The sequence below is a fragment of the Symphalangus syndactylus genome, chromosome 2, assembly GCF_028878055.3.
Source record: "Symphalangus syndactylus isolate Jambi chromosome 2, NHGRI_mSymSyn1-v2.1_pri, whole genome shotgun sequence".
In the NCBI taxonomy this organism is placed as follows: Eukaryota; Metazoa; Chordata; class Mammalia; order Primates; family Hylobatidae; genus Symphalangus; species Symphalangus syndactylus.
The window spans coordinates 87365958-87384734 of record NC_072424.2 but is presented as its reverse complement, the minus strand read 5'-3'; the positions used below and the strand labels follow the sequence as shown (position 1 = coordinate 87384734).

Below are 18777 nucleotides of genomic sequence, written 5' to 3'. Positions count from 1 at the left end.
GCAGCCAAAAAACACATGAAAAAATGCTCATCATCACTGGCCATCAGAAGAATGCAAATCAAAACCACAATGAGATACCATATCACACCAGTTAGAATGGCGATCATTAAAAAGTCAGGAAACAACAGGTGCTGGAGAGGATGTGGAGAAATAGGAACACTTTTACACTGTTGGTGGGACTGTCAACTAGTTCAACCATTTTGGAAGTCAGTGTGGCGATTCCTCAGGGATCTGGAAGTAGAAATACCATTTGACCCAGCCATCCCATTACTGGGTATATATCCAAAGGACTATAAATCATGCTGCTGTAAAGACACATGCACACGTATGTTTGTTGCGGCACTATTCACAATAGCAAAGACTTGGAACCAACCCAAATGTCCAACAAGGATAGACTGGATTAAGAAAATGTGGCACATATACACCATGGAATACTATGCAGCCATAAAAAATGATGAGTTCATGTCCTTTGTAGGGACATGGATGAAACTGGAAAACATCATTCTCAGTAAACTATCGCAAGGACAAAAAAACAAACACCGCATGTTCTCACTCATGGGTGGGAATTGAACAATGAGAACTCATGGACACAGGAAGGGGAACATCACACTCAAGGGACTGTTGTGGGGTGGGGGGAGGGGGGAGGGACAGCATTAGGAGATATACCTAATGCTAAATGACGAGTTATTGGGTGCAGCAAACCAACACGGCACATGGATTCATATGTAACAAACCTGCACATTGTGCACATGTACTCTAAAACCTAAAGTATAATAATAATAAAAAAAAGAAAAAACTATCTTAAATTTCATATGGAATGAAAGAAGACCCTGTATAGCCAAGACAATTCTACGCAAAAAGAACAAAGCTAGAGGCATCACTCTACCTGACTTCAAGCTATGCTGCAAGGCTACAGTAACCAAAACAGCATGGTACTGGTACCAAAACAGACATATAGACCAATGGAACAGAACAGAGACCTCAGAAATAATACCATACATCTACAACCATCTGATCTTCAACAAACCTGACAAAAACAAGCAATGAGGAAAGAATCTCCTATTCAGTAAATGGTGCTGGGAAAACTGGCTAGCCATATGCAGAAAACTGAAACTGGACCCTTCCCTTACACCTTATACAAAAATTAACTCAAGATGGATTAAAGACTTAAATGTATAACCCAAAAGCATAAAAAACCATAGAAGAAAACCTAGGCAATACCATTCAGGACATAGGCATAGGCAAAGACTTCATGACAAAAATGCCAAAGCAATTGCAACAAAAGCCAAAATTGACAAATAGGATCTAATTAAACTAAAGAGCTTCTGCACAGCAAAAGAAACTATCGTCAGAGTGAACAGGCAACCTGAAGAATGGGAGAAAATTTTTGCAATCTACCCATCTGACAAAAGTCTAATATTCAGAATTTATGTTGAACTTAAACATATTTACAAGAAAAAAACAAACAACCCCATCAAAAAGTAGTCAAAAGATATGAACAGACACTTCTCAAAAGAAGACATTTATGTGGGCAGCAAACATGAAAAAAGCTCAGCATCACTGATCATCAGAGAAATGCAAATCAAAACCACACTGAGATACCATCTCATGCCAGCCAAAATGGTGATTATTAAAAAGTCAGGAAATAATAGACGCTGGTGAGGCTGTGGAGAAATAGGAATGCTTTTACACTGTTGGTGGGAGTGCAAATTAGTTCAATTATTGTGAAACACAGTGTGGCAATTCTTCAAGGATCTGGAACCAAAATACCATTTGACCCAGCAATCCCATTACTGGTTATATACCCACAGGAATATAAACCATTGTACTATAAAGACACAAGCACACATATGTTTATTGCCGCACTATTTACAATAGGAAAGACATGGAACCAACCCAAATGCCCATCAATGATAGACTGGATAAAGAAAATGTGGTATATGTACACCATGGGATGCTATGCAGCCATAAAAAAGAATGAGATCATGTCCTTTGCAGGGACATGAATGGAGCTGGAAGTCATCATCCTCAGCAAAGTAGCACAGGAACAGAAAACCAAAATCACGTGTTCTCACTTGTAAGTGGGAGTTGAACACTGAAAACACATGGACACCAAGAGGGGAATAACACACACCAGGGCCTGTTGGGGGGTAAGAGGAAGGAACATAGAGGATGCGTCAATAGTTGCAGCAAACCACCATGGCACATATGTACCTATGTAACAAACCTGCACGTTCTGCACATGTATCCCTTTTTTTTTTTTTTTTTTGGAAGAAATAAAGAAAAAACTGAAAAAAAATTATAAGGACTTGAAAGGATTTTACCCCCCAAAAAATCAATTACTGAAATATGGGCTTAGGAAGAAAGATAAAAGCTAAACCAAAATAATAGGTGGGGGAGGCTTTATAGGTCATTTCTTACATACACCTTCATTGATTACATAAGTCTCTGTGTTTTTTGAACATCATAGGAAAAAAATCATTAATTTCCAGCTCGTTTTGAAGCTTGCATTTTTTTTTTTTTTTTTGAGATGGAGTCTCACCCTGTCACCCTGGCTGGAGTGTGGTGTGCCATCTCGGCTCACTGCAACCTCCACCTCTCGGACTCAAGTGATTCTCCTGCCTCAGCCTCCTGAATAGCTGGGATTACAGGCGCGCGCCACCACGCCTGGCTAATTTTTATATTTTCAGTAGAGAAGGGGTTTCACCATGTTGGCCAGGCTGGTCTCAAACTCCTGACCTCACGTGATCCACCCCACCTCGGCCTCCCAAAGTGCTAGGATTACAGGCATGAGCCCCCGCACCCAGCCAAGGCTTGCATATTCTGATGTAAATATCAAGTAAGAACAATAAAAGGAAAGGTTAGTCTCATTTTTGCACCTTTATAGAAAGTTTATTGTATCTTGTTTTGTGGAAAGAAGTATAATGTAAATAAGTATGTAAAGTATTCCACTTGTATTTTTAAAAATACTTTATTTGTGCCTAAATATATATCTATTTTTATAGGCATATTGGTAGGATTTTTTTAATGAGTCTGGGAGATAAAACTATTAAGAATGCTAACATAGTACTGGAAGAAAAAAGGTGAAAAGAGATTTTCACTTTTTATACCTTGTGATGTGTTTTGAATATTTTTACAGTAAGCATGCATTTTATATCATAAAAAACATTTTTTAAGTGTATTTCCCTTGCTTTAAATAAATTGAAAGAATCCTTAATGGACTTTGCACATATTTTCTTTATCATAAATGAAAATACATTTTACACTTTCAATTGAGCTAAATAGGATATTCCCATATTATTATTTGATCATATATCCACTTAATACCAAAGTAAATCCTGAGGCATTTCTCATTTAATTTGCCATGGGTAAGAAGTTGTGACCTTGACTCAGCTTTTACTTTTAGGGAATAATTCTGTTTTAGAAACTGACCTCACAATTACCCAGCATCAACACATCCCGGAGTTTTTCATTACATCTGTGTTGGTAGAGGACTGGGGGCACCTTCATTCTCAGTGCTGCTTTATTTTCCTCATGAAAATAAAGAAACTTAGAGTGTGCACTTGGAGTAATATATGAAGAAGTGATTTTTAATTAATTAAAATAATATAAGGACTGGCTTTTTGTGGATTGTTTTCAAGTTGCTACAGATTAAATATTATTCAAGAAGCATTTTAAAAAATTCTCTGCATCAAAATACTTTTTAATTTAATGTTCTCCAAACTTCGAATAATGTTTCTAGGGTGAAGATAAAATGAAGGAGAGAAAGAGGCATTTGGGAGACACAAAACACTTTTGTCCAGTGGTCCTCAAAGAAAATTTCATCCTGCAACCAGGAAACACAGAAGAAGCAGCCAAGTATCGAGAAAAGATCTACTACTTTTCAAGTGCTGAGGCTAAAGAAAAGTTTTTGGAGCATCCTGAGGACTATGTGGCTCATGAAGAACCATTGAAGGTGAGACAGTATTCCTATCTTAATGATTGCTCCCACAGGATTTTTTCGGGACTGATTACCAATCGCCATCAATTTACTTAAGGGTGAAAGCCCCAATCTGATATTACAATATAAAGAAAATATCTAAGTTCAAAGAACAGCTTTTTGGAATATAACATAAAATAATTATCTATTTTGATTTCTTTAGTAATGACTTGTGTCAAACCAGCACTTAATGTCTGCCTTTTTAGCTGAAATAAAAATAAAACAAAACACAAACACAAACAAACCCCACAGGTGGATTAATTCCTTACTATAGTGAGGCCAGTCATTCTGGTTAGTCTCTCAGAGCAGAGCAGGATGATGGTCTTTTACAGGATTTTGGAGAAGAGTGGAATTCAGAGATTGGTGAACTTTCAGAGGCATAAGTGGGTTGACATCTATGGAAGTAAGATTACTCTAGTGATGCTGCTGTTGACTGGTTCACACTCAGAGAATTGTTATAGGGGTAAGTCCATCCTGACTGGTTGAGTTTCGAGAGTGAGGGCTGACACTGGTTGGATTGCAAAAATGTATTCCCTGAAGTGAGTTTACCCTGATCAATTAAACCAATTTAAAATTGGTTGAGTGGCTATTGTTACCATGGCTATCCAATAGTCATTTTTTAGTGGAGCATTGTTATAGTGGAGAGGGACACTTTGGTGAATCTTCCCTGGACATTTTTCTGTTACAGCTTTGGCTGACTTTCTCAAAGCACTCTCATCATAAGCAGATGTTATTGCTCTTTGGCCCTCCAGAAGCTCAACAAGGAAAATGCATTGATCCTCAAAAAAAAAAAAGCTGTTGCCATGACCTTTGTGCTTGACCAGTCCACTCTTGCTTTGACTGGACCACTGCCACTTCTTGGTAGCCATTGCTTTGATTGTGCTTTGTCTTCAGGATCATACTGATAAAGCCATGTTTCATGGCTCTACAATTCTTCAAACAAATACTTCAAGATTCTGATCCCATGTGTTTAAAATTTCCATCAAAAGCTCTGTTTTTGTCAGCAGATGATCTGGGTGCAACAGTTTTGGCAATCATAGAGTAGAAACTTTGCTCAACTTTAATTTTTCAGTCAGAAAAATTGTACACTGAGCCAACCTAGATGTCTAGGTGCGTTGGCTATTGTTTCTGCTGTTAATCATCAGTCCTTGTCAATTAGGCCACAAACAAGATAAATTTTTTCCTCACAAATTTAAGTGGATGGTCTGTTACTGCAGGCTTCATCTTCAACATTGTCTTGTCCTTTTTTCAAACAAATTGTCCATTTGGAAACTGCTGATCTCTTTGGGGCATTGTCCCCAGAAACTTTCATAAAGCATCAATGATTTCACCACTCTTCTTCTCAAGCTTCACCATAAATTTGATGTTTATTCCTACTTCAATTTTAGCAGAACTCATGTTGCTCTGATAGGGGCTGTTTTCAAACTGATATCTTATCTTTCTTAGTGCCTCAAACTAGATCCTGTTCAGACATGTTATAACAAGTTCATATGAGTTTATTTAGTGCAAAAAAGTGAATCCATGCATAGTTTTGTCATAATATGCATTTTCCATCAACTTTTTGGAGACCCCTCATATTTTTAGATTTTTGAGAAAATTCCATACTGTTTTCCATAATGGCTTTCCTACTTTACATTTCCACAACAGTGTACAAGTGTTCCCCTTTCTTCACATCCTCATCAGTATTTGCTATTTTTTTGGTCTTTTTGATAATAGCCATTCTAACTGAGGTGAGATGATATCTCACTGTGGTTTTGATTTGCATTTCCCTGATGATTAGTGATGTTGAGCATTTTTTCATATACCTGTTGTCCATTTGTATGTGTTCTTTTGAGAAATGTCTGTTCAGGTCTTTTTTCCCCATTGTTAAATCAGAATATACATATATATATTTTGCTACTGAGCTGTTTGAGTTCCTTATATATTCTGGTTATTAATCCCTTGTTGGATGGATACTTTGCAAATCTTATCTCCTATTCTGTAGGTTGTCTCTTTACTGTGTTGTTTTCTTTGTGATGCAGAGGTTTTTTTAGGTTAATGTAATCCTATGTGTCTATTTTTGCTTTTATTGCCTGTGTTTTTGAGGTTTTACCTGGAAAAATCTTTGCCCAGACCAATGTCCTGTAGCACTTCCCCAATGTTTTCTTCTAGCAGCTTTAGATATTCAGGTCTTCCATTTAGGTCTTTAATCCATTTTGAGTTGATTTCTGTATATGGTGAAAGATGAGGATCTAGTTTCATTCTTCTGCATATGGATATCCAGCTTTCACAGCACCATATATTAAAGAGACCATCCTTTCTTCCATCTATTTGGTGCTTTTGTAGAAAATGAGTTGGCTATGTGTTTCGGCTTTCTTGAATTACTTTACTACTGTGCTATGCTATAGCTCCCTGGGATAGGATTACTGGAGCAAGATATATACATCACAATATATTGCCTTATTACTTTTGATAATATCAATGCCTTCTTAAAATGAACACATGAAACATAATCTAAGCTCTTCTGTATAATTTGGGCCATTTTCATGAACCTCACTTTTTTATATAGTGCTGACGAGACTACTGAAGTATGTGGATGGTTGTGCCCTCACAAAGAAGCCCCAATCCACTGGTGTTGGGGGTCAATTTAAGGACTGTGGCCACTTATCCTTTTCTGTTGTTGTTTTCAGCTGTAATTTCCGCTTAGTCTGGTTTGCTGTTTGTGATCTATTGCCTTGTTTTACACGAATCCATATGAATAAGATCCTGAAATCCTGACTGTATTTCCATAGTTTTGCAAAGCATAAAATGAACTGGGTTTTCCAGAAACATTTTCCTTCCCTACCATAGGGTACCTGAATACAGTCTGAGCACCAGACAGCCCTAGTTGCCAGACGTTTAACTGGTAGGTGAGTGAGGTGTTAATCCGGTAGTTTTATCACGGAGAGGTTTAAAATGTGATTTAAAAGTATGGTGTGAGGCTGCAGCTATATAATTTCATGTCATTCTAGTTTTTCTCCTTCCCCTTGCAAAAACTCCAGCCCCTCTGAGGCTTATTCTACTCGGATATATCAACAAGCCCCATTCCTCCTTGCTGCTGTCACCTACCAATTTCTTAGTATTTCCTCACAATCACAGAAGACTTAGCTGCTGCATCATTCGAGTACTCACCATTGTTCTTGACAGTTTCAGCATCCCGTGGATGATCCATACAATGTGAGTCCTGAGATTACTGGAATAAATGGAGAAGGCTCTAAATTTTTCTTATTAGTGGGCTTTCTGTTTGATAGATTTATTTTATTGTGCTAAGAAAGTATCTTTCCATTCTGTATTAACTAAAACTTTTGTCAAAAACAAAAATAAGTAAACTATTTTATTAAATGCCTTTTGGCATATGATACCAAGATAATCTTATATGGTTGTTGGTGTTCCCTGAGGACCAGTGTTGATGAACTAATTATGTTAATTGAAATCCTAATGTCTAATCATCCTTGAGTTCATGATGTGATCATTCCTACCCCGTCTTAGGGAGGGCAGTTAGTAAGTCTTACGTGTTCTAAATTACTCAAAACTGCTTTTCCTTCACTCTCCCTTTATCCCACCCCTCCCTGACCCACCCCCTGTGGCAGGCTCCTCCATTAAGAATATGCCTTGTCGGCCCCCAGGGCTCTGGCAAAACTATGTGTGGAAGACAGTTGGCAGAAAAATTAAACATTTTTCACATTCAGTTTGAAGAAGTTCTTCAAGAAAAACTACTACTCAAAACTGAAAAGAAAGTGGGACCTGAATTTGAGGAAGATTCTGAGAACGAACAAGCTGCCAAACAAGAACTTGAAGAGCTTGCAATTCAGGCCAATGTCAAAGTTGAGGAAGAACATACAAAAAAGCAGGTAGTAATCTCTTTTTTTGTTTTTTGTTTTGTTTTGTTTTGTTTTTGCTGTTATTGTTGTTTTTGAGACAGGGTCTCCATCTGTCACCCAGACAGGAGGGCAGTGGCACAATCACTGCTCACCAAAGCCTCAACTTCCCTGGGCTCAAGTGATTCTCCTGCCTTGGTATATTAGTCCATTTTCACACTGCTGACAAAGACATACCAAGACCAGGCAATTTACAAAAGAAAGACATTTAATGGACTTATAGTTAGTTCCACGTGGCTGGGGAGGCTTCACAGTCATGGCAGAAGGCAAGGAGGAGCAAATCACATCTTACGTGGATGGCAGCAGGCAAAGAGAAAGCTCATGCAGGGAAACTCCCTGTTATAAAACCATCATATTTTGTGAGACTTATTCACTATCACACGAACATCATGGGAAAGGCCTGTCCCCATGATTCAATTACTTCTCACTGTGTTCCTCCCATAACATGTGGGAATTCAAGATGAGATTTGGGTGAGGTCACAGTCAAACCATATCACTTGGCCTCCCAAGTAGCTGGGACTACAGGTGTGCACCACCATGCCCAGCTAGTTTTGGTATTTTTTGTAGAGATGGGGGTCTTGCCATGTTGCACAGGCTGGTCTCAAATTCCTGGGCCGAAGTCATTTACCCACCTTGGCCTCCCAAAGTGCTGGGATTACAGGCATGAGCCACTGTGCCTGGCAGTACTGATCTATGCAGACAGCTGTGCTTACTGGTGTTACTCTGGGGAAGTAGTAGTATAAAACTCTATAAAGTTTCTAAGAAGAGAAAATAATTAGCCCATAAAAGTCATTTAAAGAGTCATATTCATCATATGCTAAATACAAATCTTCTAGCTCTTCTAGAATATAAAGTACTGAATTTTATATGACTCCAAAAAAATTCAGAAAAATTTTCCTTGACAAGGCTGTTGTATAGCATTTATTTGGAAGTATGATATTTGACATATCTGACTTAGACAATAAACTTTTCCATTATTGTGTTCTCCGATTTCTATCAAATAGCATAAAAATCTGCCCCAGCCTTAGCGGAGATCTCAAAATATTAATTTCTAATGATGCCTTATCAGAAAGTTTGTACTGTGTGTTAATCTGTTCTCTTGTTGCTATAAAGAAATACCTGAAATTGGGTAATTTTTAAAGAAAATAGGTTTAACTGGCTCGCAATTCGTCAGGCCATACAGGAAGCATAGTGGCATCTGCTTGGCTTCTGGAGAGGCCTTAGAAGACTTACAATCATGGCGGAAGGTGAAGGGAGAGCAGACACATCACATGGCCTGGGCAGGAGAAAGAGAGAGTGAGGTGGGAGGTGCCACACACTTTTAAACCACTGGATCTCATGAGCGTTCACTCACTACAGTCATGACAGTACCAAGGGGGTAATGGTGCTGAACCATTCATGAGAAACCACCCCGATGATCCAATCACCTCTCACCAGACCCCACCTCCAGCATTGGGGACTGCAATTCCACATGAGATTTGGGCGGGGAAACAGATCCAAACCATATTAACCTCTTACATGGCTTCTATCTGGAGTTATACAATGAAAGTTCTTCATTCTAACTCACATTTTAACCGTTTCTGATATAGATAGGCCATTTGTTCTCAAATGATCCAAATGCAGTTATATGTAACACTCAAAGTTGAAGCAGGGTTGGATAGTGAGTGACATATGGTGTTCTAGTAGGTAATGAAGTACCTATTCAGACATATTCTTTTTTCTTTTTGAGACAGCATCTCCCTCTCTTGCCCAGGCCAGAGTGCAGTGGTGCGATCTCGGCTCACTGCAACCTGACTCCTGGACTCAAGCGATCCCTTCACCTCAGCCTCCTAAGTAGCTGGGACTACAGGCATGCACCACCATGCCAGGGTAATTTTTGTATTTTTTGTATAGATGGGATTTCATCATGTTGCCCAGGTTGGTGTCAAACTCCAGATCTCAAGTGATCCACTCACCTTGGCCTCCCAAAGTGCTGGGATTACAGGCGTGAGCCACCTGTGCCTGGCCTTCAGACATATTCTTTAAATGTTTTTCACCTATATTTAGTAGCGTTCAGGAGAAACTGATATCCTATTAATTTAAAAAATGTATATTGGGACAGGCACGGTCACTCACGCCTGTAATCCCAGCACTTTGGGAAGTTGAGTCAGGCAGATCACTTGAGGTCAGGAGTTCGAGACCAGCCTGGCCAACATGGTGAAACCCCGTCTCTACTAAAAGTACAAAAATTAGCCAGGCGTGGTGACACGTGCCTGTAATGCCAGCTACTCAGTAGGCTAAGGCAGGAGAATCACTTGAACCCGGGAGGCAGAGGTTGCAGTGAGCCAAGATCACACTGCTGCGCTCCAACCTGGGCAACAGAGCAAGACTCCATCTCAAAAAAAGAAAAAATTACGTCAATCCAGATTTTTAAATTTAACAAGTCTAGATTTTAAAGTGCAACAAATATCTCCTGCTTGTCTACAGTTTTTTGTTTGGTTTTCGTTCACTGTTTTCTGAATAATTTAACTTCTCAGAAAGCAATTAAGGGATTTTATTTTTAGATAATAACATTAATCCTGCTTCCTGGTAAGCAGCAGTTTTTCATACCTTAGCTATTCAGTTTTAGAATTTTGGATGACAAAAGTACTCAACAAAAATGTTTCATTTTTGTAAGAACTGTTGTTTTTTACTATCCATTCAAGGGTGATCCTACTTTAGAGAGAATTGACCTCAGTTAATTATCACAATGCTTTCTATTTGTTATTATATTATAATCCTCTTCTAGTTTGTATTTCAGATGGCTGCCTGTTTGGCTTATCCCATAATCAGGATCTAGGTTGGGGAGATAATGCTGTATAATTATAATATAAATAACAAAAATCAGTTAAGCCTTATAGGTGTGTGTGTGATAAATTGAAAAAGGTTTAGCAAAAAGTAATGAGATATGACCCCAAGGTCATGTATGAAAATCAATCATATTATTACTTGTAATTTATCTTAGCTGTAGTAAATATTATTTACTATAGGTTGGTGCAAAAATGGTTGTGTTTTTGCCATTACTTTTAAAGCAAAAACTGCAATTGCTTTTGCACAACCTATATTTCTAACCACATTAAATAATTGGTTTAAAGAAAATAGCTCAAATTTTTAAATGTTTATAAGCAACACTACAAAAAAAAGACCTCAGAGAAAATAACAGGTCTCATTCTAATCAGCTATGTAATACCATATTGTTTATGAATATAGATTTTGGGGCTTTTCTAAATTGGTATTAGTACATATTTATGGGGTACTTGTGATATTTTGTTACACACATAGAATGTATAAGGATCAAGTCAGAGTATTTATGATATCCATCACCTTGAGCACTTATCATTGCTATGTATTGGGAGCATTTCAAGCCCTCTCTTCTAGCTATCCTGAAATATACAATACATTGTATATTAACTATAGTTTCCCTCTGTGCTATTGAACATTAGAACTTACACCTTCTATCTAACTGTATGTTTGTACCCATTATCCTGCTTCTTTTCATGTCCCCTACCACACACCCTTCCCTGCCTCTGGTAACTTTCATTCTACTCTCCACCTCCATGAGGTCCTCTTCTTTAGCTTTCACATATGAGTGAGAACACGCAATTATTAGCATAGAGTTTTAAAACTTGTTTTGTTTTCTGATTTTTGTTTTTAGCATCCAGAAGTACAACTTACAGAAGAAGAAGAAGTAATCAAATCAAGTCTAATGGAAAATGAGCCCTTGCCTCCTGAAATTCTTGAAGTAATTCTTTCTGAGTGGTGGCTTAAGGAACCAATACGGTATCTTAATTTATATAGAATTGTACATTTATTTGCTTTTATTTGTTTTATTCTTAAAAGTTAAAAATGTAGTTTAACATACATTGAAGAATTTTCACCTTTATATTCATGTAAGCTGGTGATTTTTCACTTGAGATACACATTAAAAACATCTGTAGAGTCTTTAAAAATACCAATGCCAGGACCCCACACCAAAATAATTGAATTTGAATCTCTAGGAGTGTGAGCCTAGGATATTTTTCAGTACCCGCAGGTTATTATAAAGTGCATTTGTGGTAAAATTGTAAAAGCCTAAACAAAATAGCTAAATATTGTGCACCATTAAAATTTATTGTAGGGCTGTGTGCAGTGGCTCACGCCTGTAATCCCAACACTTTGGGAGGCCTAGGCAGGCGGATCACCTGAGGGGGAGTTCGAGACCAGCCTGACCGACATGGAGAAACTCTGTCTCTACTAAAAATACAAAATTAGCCAGGTGAGGTGGAGCATGGCTATAATCCCAGCTACTCAGGAGGCTTAGGCAGGAGAATCACTTGAACCCGGGAGACAGAGGTTGCAGTGAGCCGAGATAGTGCCGTTGCCGTCCAGCATGGGCAACAACAGTGAAACTCCATTTCAAAAACAAAAAAATTATTATAATGAATAATGTGTAATAGCATAAGAAATGTTATTACATAAAGTTAAAAAGAAGATGTAAAACCATAATATAATAGAGAATGCACACATGAAAAACCAACTGGAAAGAAATAAAACATTTTTATTAACCTCTGAGATATGGGATTATGGATAATTTTTAGCTTTTTATTAAAGCTTTTCTCTATTTTTTCCATTTTTCTATAGTATGACTTAATTGCTTTTATAATGAAGGAGAAAATAGCACATTTTGAAAAGGTTATTGCATTAGTCCTGGAGAGATATACTAAGGGTTTTGAACTAAGGGAGGATGACAGAAATAGAAGTGTAAGTACAGAGGAGGACATGCCAGGACTTAGCTATTAAATGTAAGAAGGAAGAGGGAGCCAGGGGAGAGGGCCAAAGGTCTCTAACAGGTAGCACGTGAGTACTAGTGGGTCAGAAGGAAGAGCAGTTTGGAAGGCTAACAGTATGATTTTTGACAGTATAATGTGTGTATAATTCCAGAAGGGCATTCAGATGGAGAAACTCAACAGCTTTTTGAAAATTTGGAGTCAAAACTCAGAAGAGAGGTTGGGTGTAGAGGTAAAGATTTGGAAGTCATTGACAGAGAAATGACAGCAGGAACAGTAGGAATGAAATTGACCATGCCAGAGAGACCAGACTGAAGGCACCTCTAAAGAAAAAAACATGGAAACAGCTCCAGTCTACAGCTCCCAGTGTGAGCGATGCAGAAGATGGGTGATTTCTGAATTTCCAACTGAGGTACCAGGTTCATCTCACTGGGGGTTGTCAGACAGTGGATGCAGGACAGTGGGTGCAGCCCACTGAGCATGAGCCAAAGCAGGGCAAGTCATCGCCTCACTGGGGAAGCACAAGGGGTTAGGGAATTCCCTTTGCTAGCCAAGGGAAGCTGTGACAGACAGCACCTGGAAAATCAGATCACTCCCACCCTAATACTGTGCTTTTCCAATGGTCTTAGCAAACAGCACACCAGGAGATTATATCCCGTGCCTGACTCGGAGGGTCTCACGCCCACGGAGCTTCGCTCATTGCTAGCATAGCAGTCTGAGATTGAATTGCAATGTGGCAGCGAGGCTGGGGTAGGGGCGCCCACCATTGCTGAGGCTAGAGTAGATAAACAAAGCAACCAGGAAGCTCTAACTGGGTGGAGCCCACCACAGCTCAAGGAGGCCTGCCTGCCTCTGTAGACTCCACCTCTGGGGGCAGGGCATAGCCAAACAAAAGGCAGCAGAAACCTCTGCAGACTTAAATGTCCCTGTCTGACAGCTTTGAAGAGAGTAGTGGTTCTCCCAGCACAGAGTTTGAGATCTGAGAATGGACAGACTGCCTCCTCAAGTCGGTCCCTGATCCCTGAGTAGCGTAACTGGGAGGCACCCCCAAGTAGGGGCAGTCTGACACCTCACATGGCCAGGTACCCCTCTGAGATGAAGCTTCCAGAGGAACGATCAGGCAGCAACATTTGCTGTTCAGCAATATTCGCTGTACTACAGCCTTCGCTGCTGATACCCAGGCAAACAGGATCTGGAGTGGACCTCGAACAAATTCCAAGAGACCTACAGCTGAGGGTCCTGATTGTTAGAAGGAAAACTAGCAAACAGAAAGGACATCCGCACCAAAACCCAATCTGTATGTCACCATCATCAAAGACCAAAGGTAGATAAAACCACAAAGATGTGGAAAAAACAGAGCAGAAAAGCTGAAAATTCTAAAAATCAGAGCGCCTCTCCCCCTCCAAAGGAACACAGCTCCTCGCCAGCAATGGAACAAAGCTGGACAGAGAATGACTTTGACAAGTTGAGAGAAGAAGGCTTCAGATGATCAAACTTCTCCAAGCTAAAGGAGGAAGTTCGAACCCATAGCAAAGAAGCTAAAAACCTTGAAAAAAGATTAGACGAATGGCTAACTAGAAAAACCAGTGTAGAGAAGTCCTTAAATCACTTGATGGAGCTGAAAACCATGGCACAAGAACTACATGACAAATGCACAAGCTTCAGTAGCCAATTCGATTAACTGGAAGAAAGGGTATCAGTGATTGAAGATCAAATGAATGAAATGAAGTGAGGAGAGATGTTTAGAGAAAAAAGAATAAAAAGAAATGAACAAAGCCCCCAAGAAATATGGGACTATGTGAAAAGACCAAATCTACATCTTATTGGTGTACCTGAAAGTGACAGGGAGAATGGAACCAAGCTGGGAAACACTCTGCAGGATATTATCCAGGAGAACTTCCCCAACCTAGCAAGGCAGGCCAACATTCAAATTCAGAAAATACAGAGAATGCCACAGAGATACTCCTTAAGAAGAGCAACTCCAAGACACATAATTGTCAGATTCACCAAAGTTGAAATGAAGGAAAAAATGCAGCCAGAGAGAAAGGTCGGGTTACCCACAAAGGGAAGCCCATCAGACTAACAGCTGATCTCTCGGCAGAAACTCTACAAGCCAGAAGAGAGTGGGGGCCGATATTCAACATTCTTAAAGAAAAGAATTTTCAACTCAGAATTTCAAATCCAGCCAAACTAAGCTTCATAAGTGAAGGTGAAATAAAATCCTTTACAGACAAGCAAATGCTGAGTGATTTTGTCACCACCAGGCCTGCCCTAAAAGAGCTCCTGAAGGAAGCACTAAACATGGAAAGGAACAACCAGTACCAGCCCCTGCAAAAACATGCCAAATTGTAAAGACCATCGAGGCTAGGAAGAAACTGCCTCAACTAACGAGCAAAATAACCAACTAACATCATAATGACAGGATCACATTCACACATCACAATATTAACTTTAAATGTAAATGGGCTAAATGCTCCAATTAAAAGACATAGACTGGCAAATTGGATAAAGAGTCAAGACCCATCAGTGTGCTGTATTCAGGAGACCCATCTCACGTGCAGAGACACACATAGGCTCAAAATAAAGGGAAGGAGGAAGATCTACCAAGCAAATGGAAAACAAAAAAGGCAAGGGTTGCAATCCTAGTCTCTGATAAAACAGACTTGAAACCAACAAAGATCAAAAGAGACAAAGAAGGTCATTATGTAATGGTAAAGGGATCGATTCAACAAGAAGAGCTAACCATCCTAAATATATATGCACCCAATACAGGAGCACCCAGATTCATAAAGCAAGTCCTTAGAGACCTACAAAGAGACTTAGATTCCCACACAATAATAATGGGAGACTTTAACACCCAACTGTCAACATTAGACAGATGAATGAGACAGAAAGTTCACAAGGATATCCAGAAGTTGAACTCAGCTCTGCACCAAGCGGACCTAATAGACATCTACAGAACTCTCCACCCAAAAACAACAGAATATACATTCTTCTCAGCACCACATCGCACTTATTCCAAAATTGACCACATAGTTGGAAGTAAAGCTGTCCTCAGCAAATGTAAAAGAACAGAAATTATAACAAACTGTCTGTCAGACCACAATGCAATCAAACTAGAATTCAGGAATAAGAAACTCACTCAAAACCACTCAACTACATGGAAACTGAACAACCTGCTCCTGAATGACTACTGGGTACATAACGAAATGAAGGCAGAAATAAAGATATTCTTCAAAACCAATGAGAACAAAGACACAACATACCAGAATCTCTGGGACACATTTAAAGCAGTGTGTAGAGGGAAATGTATAGCACTAAATGCCCACAAGAGAAAGCAGGCAAGATCTAAAATTGACACCCTAAGATCACAATGAAAAGAACTAGAGAAGCAAGAGCAAACACATTCAAAAGCTAGCAGAAGGCAAGAAATAACTAAGATCAGGGCAGAACTGAAGGAGATAGAGACACAGAAAACCATTCAAAAAATCAATGAATCCAAGAGCTGTTTTTTTCTGAAAAGATCAACAAAATTGATAGACCGCTAGCAAGACTAATGAAGAAGAAAAGAGAGAAGAATCAAATAAATGCAATAAAAAATGATAAAGGGGTTATCACCGCCAATCCCACAGAAATACAAATTACCATCACAGAATACTATAAACACCTTTACACATATAAACTAGAAAATCTAGAAGAAATGGATAAATTCATGGAAACATACACCCTCCCAAGACTAAACCAGGAAGAAGTTGAATCCCTGAATAGCCCAATAACAGGCTCTGAAATTGAGGCAATAATTAATAGCCTACCAACCAAAAAAAGTCCAGGACCAGACGGATTCACAGCTGAATTCTACCAGAGGTATAAGGAGGAGCTGATACCATTCCTTCTGAAACTATTCCAATCAATAGAAAAAGAGGGAATCCTCCCTAACTCATTTTATGAGGCCAGCATCATCCTGATACCAAAGCCTGGCAGAGACAACAAAAAAAGAGAATTTTAGATCAATATCCCTGATGAACATCAATGCAAAAATCCTCAATAAAATACTGGCAAACTAAATCCAACAGCACATCAAAAAGCTTATCCACCATGATCAAGTGGGCTTCATACCTGGGATGCAAGGCTGGTTCAACACACATGAATCAATAAACACAATCCAGCATATAAGCAGAACCAAAGACAAAAACCACATGATATCTCAATAGATGCAAAAAAGGCCTTCAACAAAATTCAACAGCCCTTCATGCTAAAAACGCTCAATAAATTAGGTATTGATGGGACGTATCTCAAAATAATAAGAGCTATTTATGAAAAACCCACAGCCAATATCATACTGAATGGGTAAAAACTGGAAGCATTCCCTTTGAAAACTGGCACAAGGCAGGGATGCTCTCTGTCACCACTCCTATTCAACACAGTGTTGGAAGTTCTGGCCACAGCAATCAGGCAGGAGAAAGAAATAAACGATATTCAATTAGGAAAAGAGGAGTGTTTTGCAGATGACGTGATTGTATATTTAGATGTTTGCAGATTATGTGATTGTACATTTTTGCAGATGATGTGATTGTATATTTAGAAAACCCCATCATCTCAGCCCAAAATCTCCGTAAGCTAATAAGCAACTTCAACAAAGTCTCAGGATACAAAATCAATGTGCAAAAATCACAGGCATTCTTATACACCAATAACAGACAAACAGAGAGCCACACCATGAGTGAACTCCCATTCACAATTACTTCAAAGAGAATACAATACCTAGGAATCCAACTTACAAGGGATGTGAAGGACCTCTTCAAGGAGAACTACAAACCACTGCTCAATGAAATAAAAGAGGACACAAACAAATGGAAGAACATTCCATGCTCATGGATAGGAAGAATCAATATCATGAAAATGGCCATATTGTCCAAGGTAATTTATAGATTCAATGCCATCCCCATCAAGCTACCAATGACTTTCTTCACAGAATTGGAAAAAACTACTTTAAAGTTCATATGGAACCAAAAAAGAGCCCACATTGCCAAGACAATCCTGAGCCAAAAGAACAAAGCTGGAGGCATCGTACTACCTCACTTCAAACTATACTACAAGGCTACAGTAACCAAAACAGCATGGTTCTGGTACCAAAACAGAGATACAGACCAATGGAACAGAACAGAGCCCTCAGAAGTAATATCACACATCTACAACCATCCAGTCTTTCACAAACCTGACAAAAACAAGAAATAGGGAAAGGATTCCCTATTTAATAAATGGTGCTGGGAAAACTGGCTAGCCATATGTAGAAAGCTGAAACTGGATCCCTTCCTTACACCTTATACAAAAATTAATTCAAGATCGATTAAAGACTTAAATGTTAGACCTAAAACCATAAAAACCCTAGAAGAAAACCTAGGCAATACCATTCAGGACATAGGCATAGGCAAGGACTTCATGTCTAAAACACCAAAAGCAATGGCAACAAAAGCCAAAATTGACACATGGGATCTAATTAAACTAAAGAACTTCTGACAGCAAAAGAAACTACCATCAGAGTGAACAGGCAACTTACAGAATGGGAGAAAATTTTTGCAATCTGCCCATCTGACAAAGGGCTAATATCCAGAATCTACAAAGAACTCTAGCAAATTTACAAGAAAAAAACAAACAACCCCATCACAAATTGGGCAAAGGATATGAACAGCCACTTCTCAAAAGAAGACATTTATGCAGCCAAAAAACACATGAAAAAATGCTCATCATCACTGGCCATCAGAGGAATGCAAATCAAAACCACAATGAGATACCATCTCACACTAGTTAGAATAACAATCATTAAAAAGTCAGGAAACAACAGGTGCTGGAGAGGATGTGGAGAAATAGGAACACTTTTACACTGTTGGTGGGACTGTCAACTAGTTCAACCATTGTGAAAGACAATGTGGCGATTCCTCAAGGATCTAGAACTAGAAATACCATTTGACCCAGCCATCCCATTACTGGGTATATATCCAAAGGATTATAAATCATGCTGCTATAAAGACACATGCACACGTATGTTTGTTGCAGCACTATTCACAATAGCAAAGAGTTGGAACCAACCCAAATGTCCAACAATGATAGACTGGATTAA

At 39.0% G+C, this 18777-nt stretch overlaps 1 protein-coding gene across 2 annotated transcripts in view; it reads left to right on the top strand.

Moving 5' to 3' along the window:
• Positions 1-18777, top strand: part of AK9 (adenylate kinase 9) — a 229600-nt gene that overhangs the window by 165470 nt on the left and 45353 nt on the right. For both annotated transcript variants that reach the window (XM_055261102.2, XM_063631005.1), the window contains exons 25-27: positions 3743-3955; positions 7588-7848; positions 11549-11673. In XM_055261102.2, the coding sequence (XP_055117077.2) occupies positions 3743-3955; positions 7588-7848; positions 11549-11673 (599 nt within the window). The remainder of the gene's footprint in view (positions 1-3742; positions 3956-7587; positions 7849-11548; positions 11674-18777) is intronic.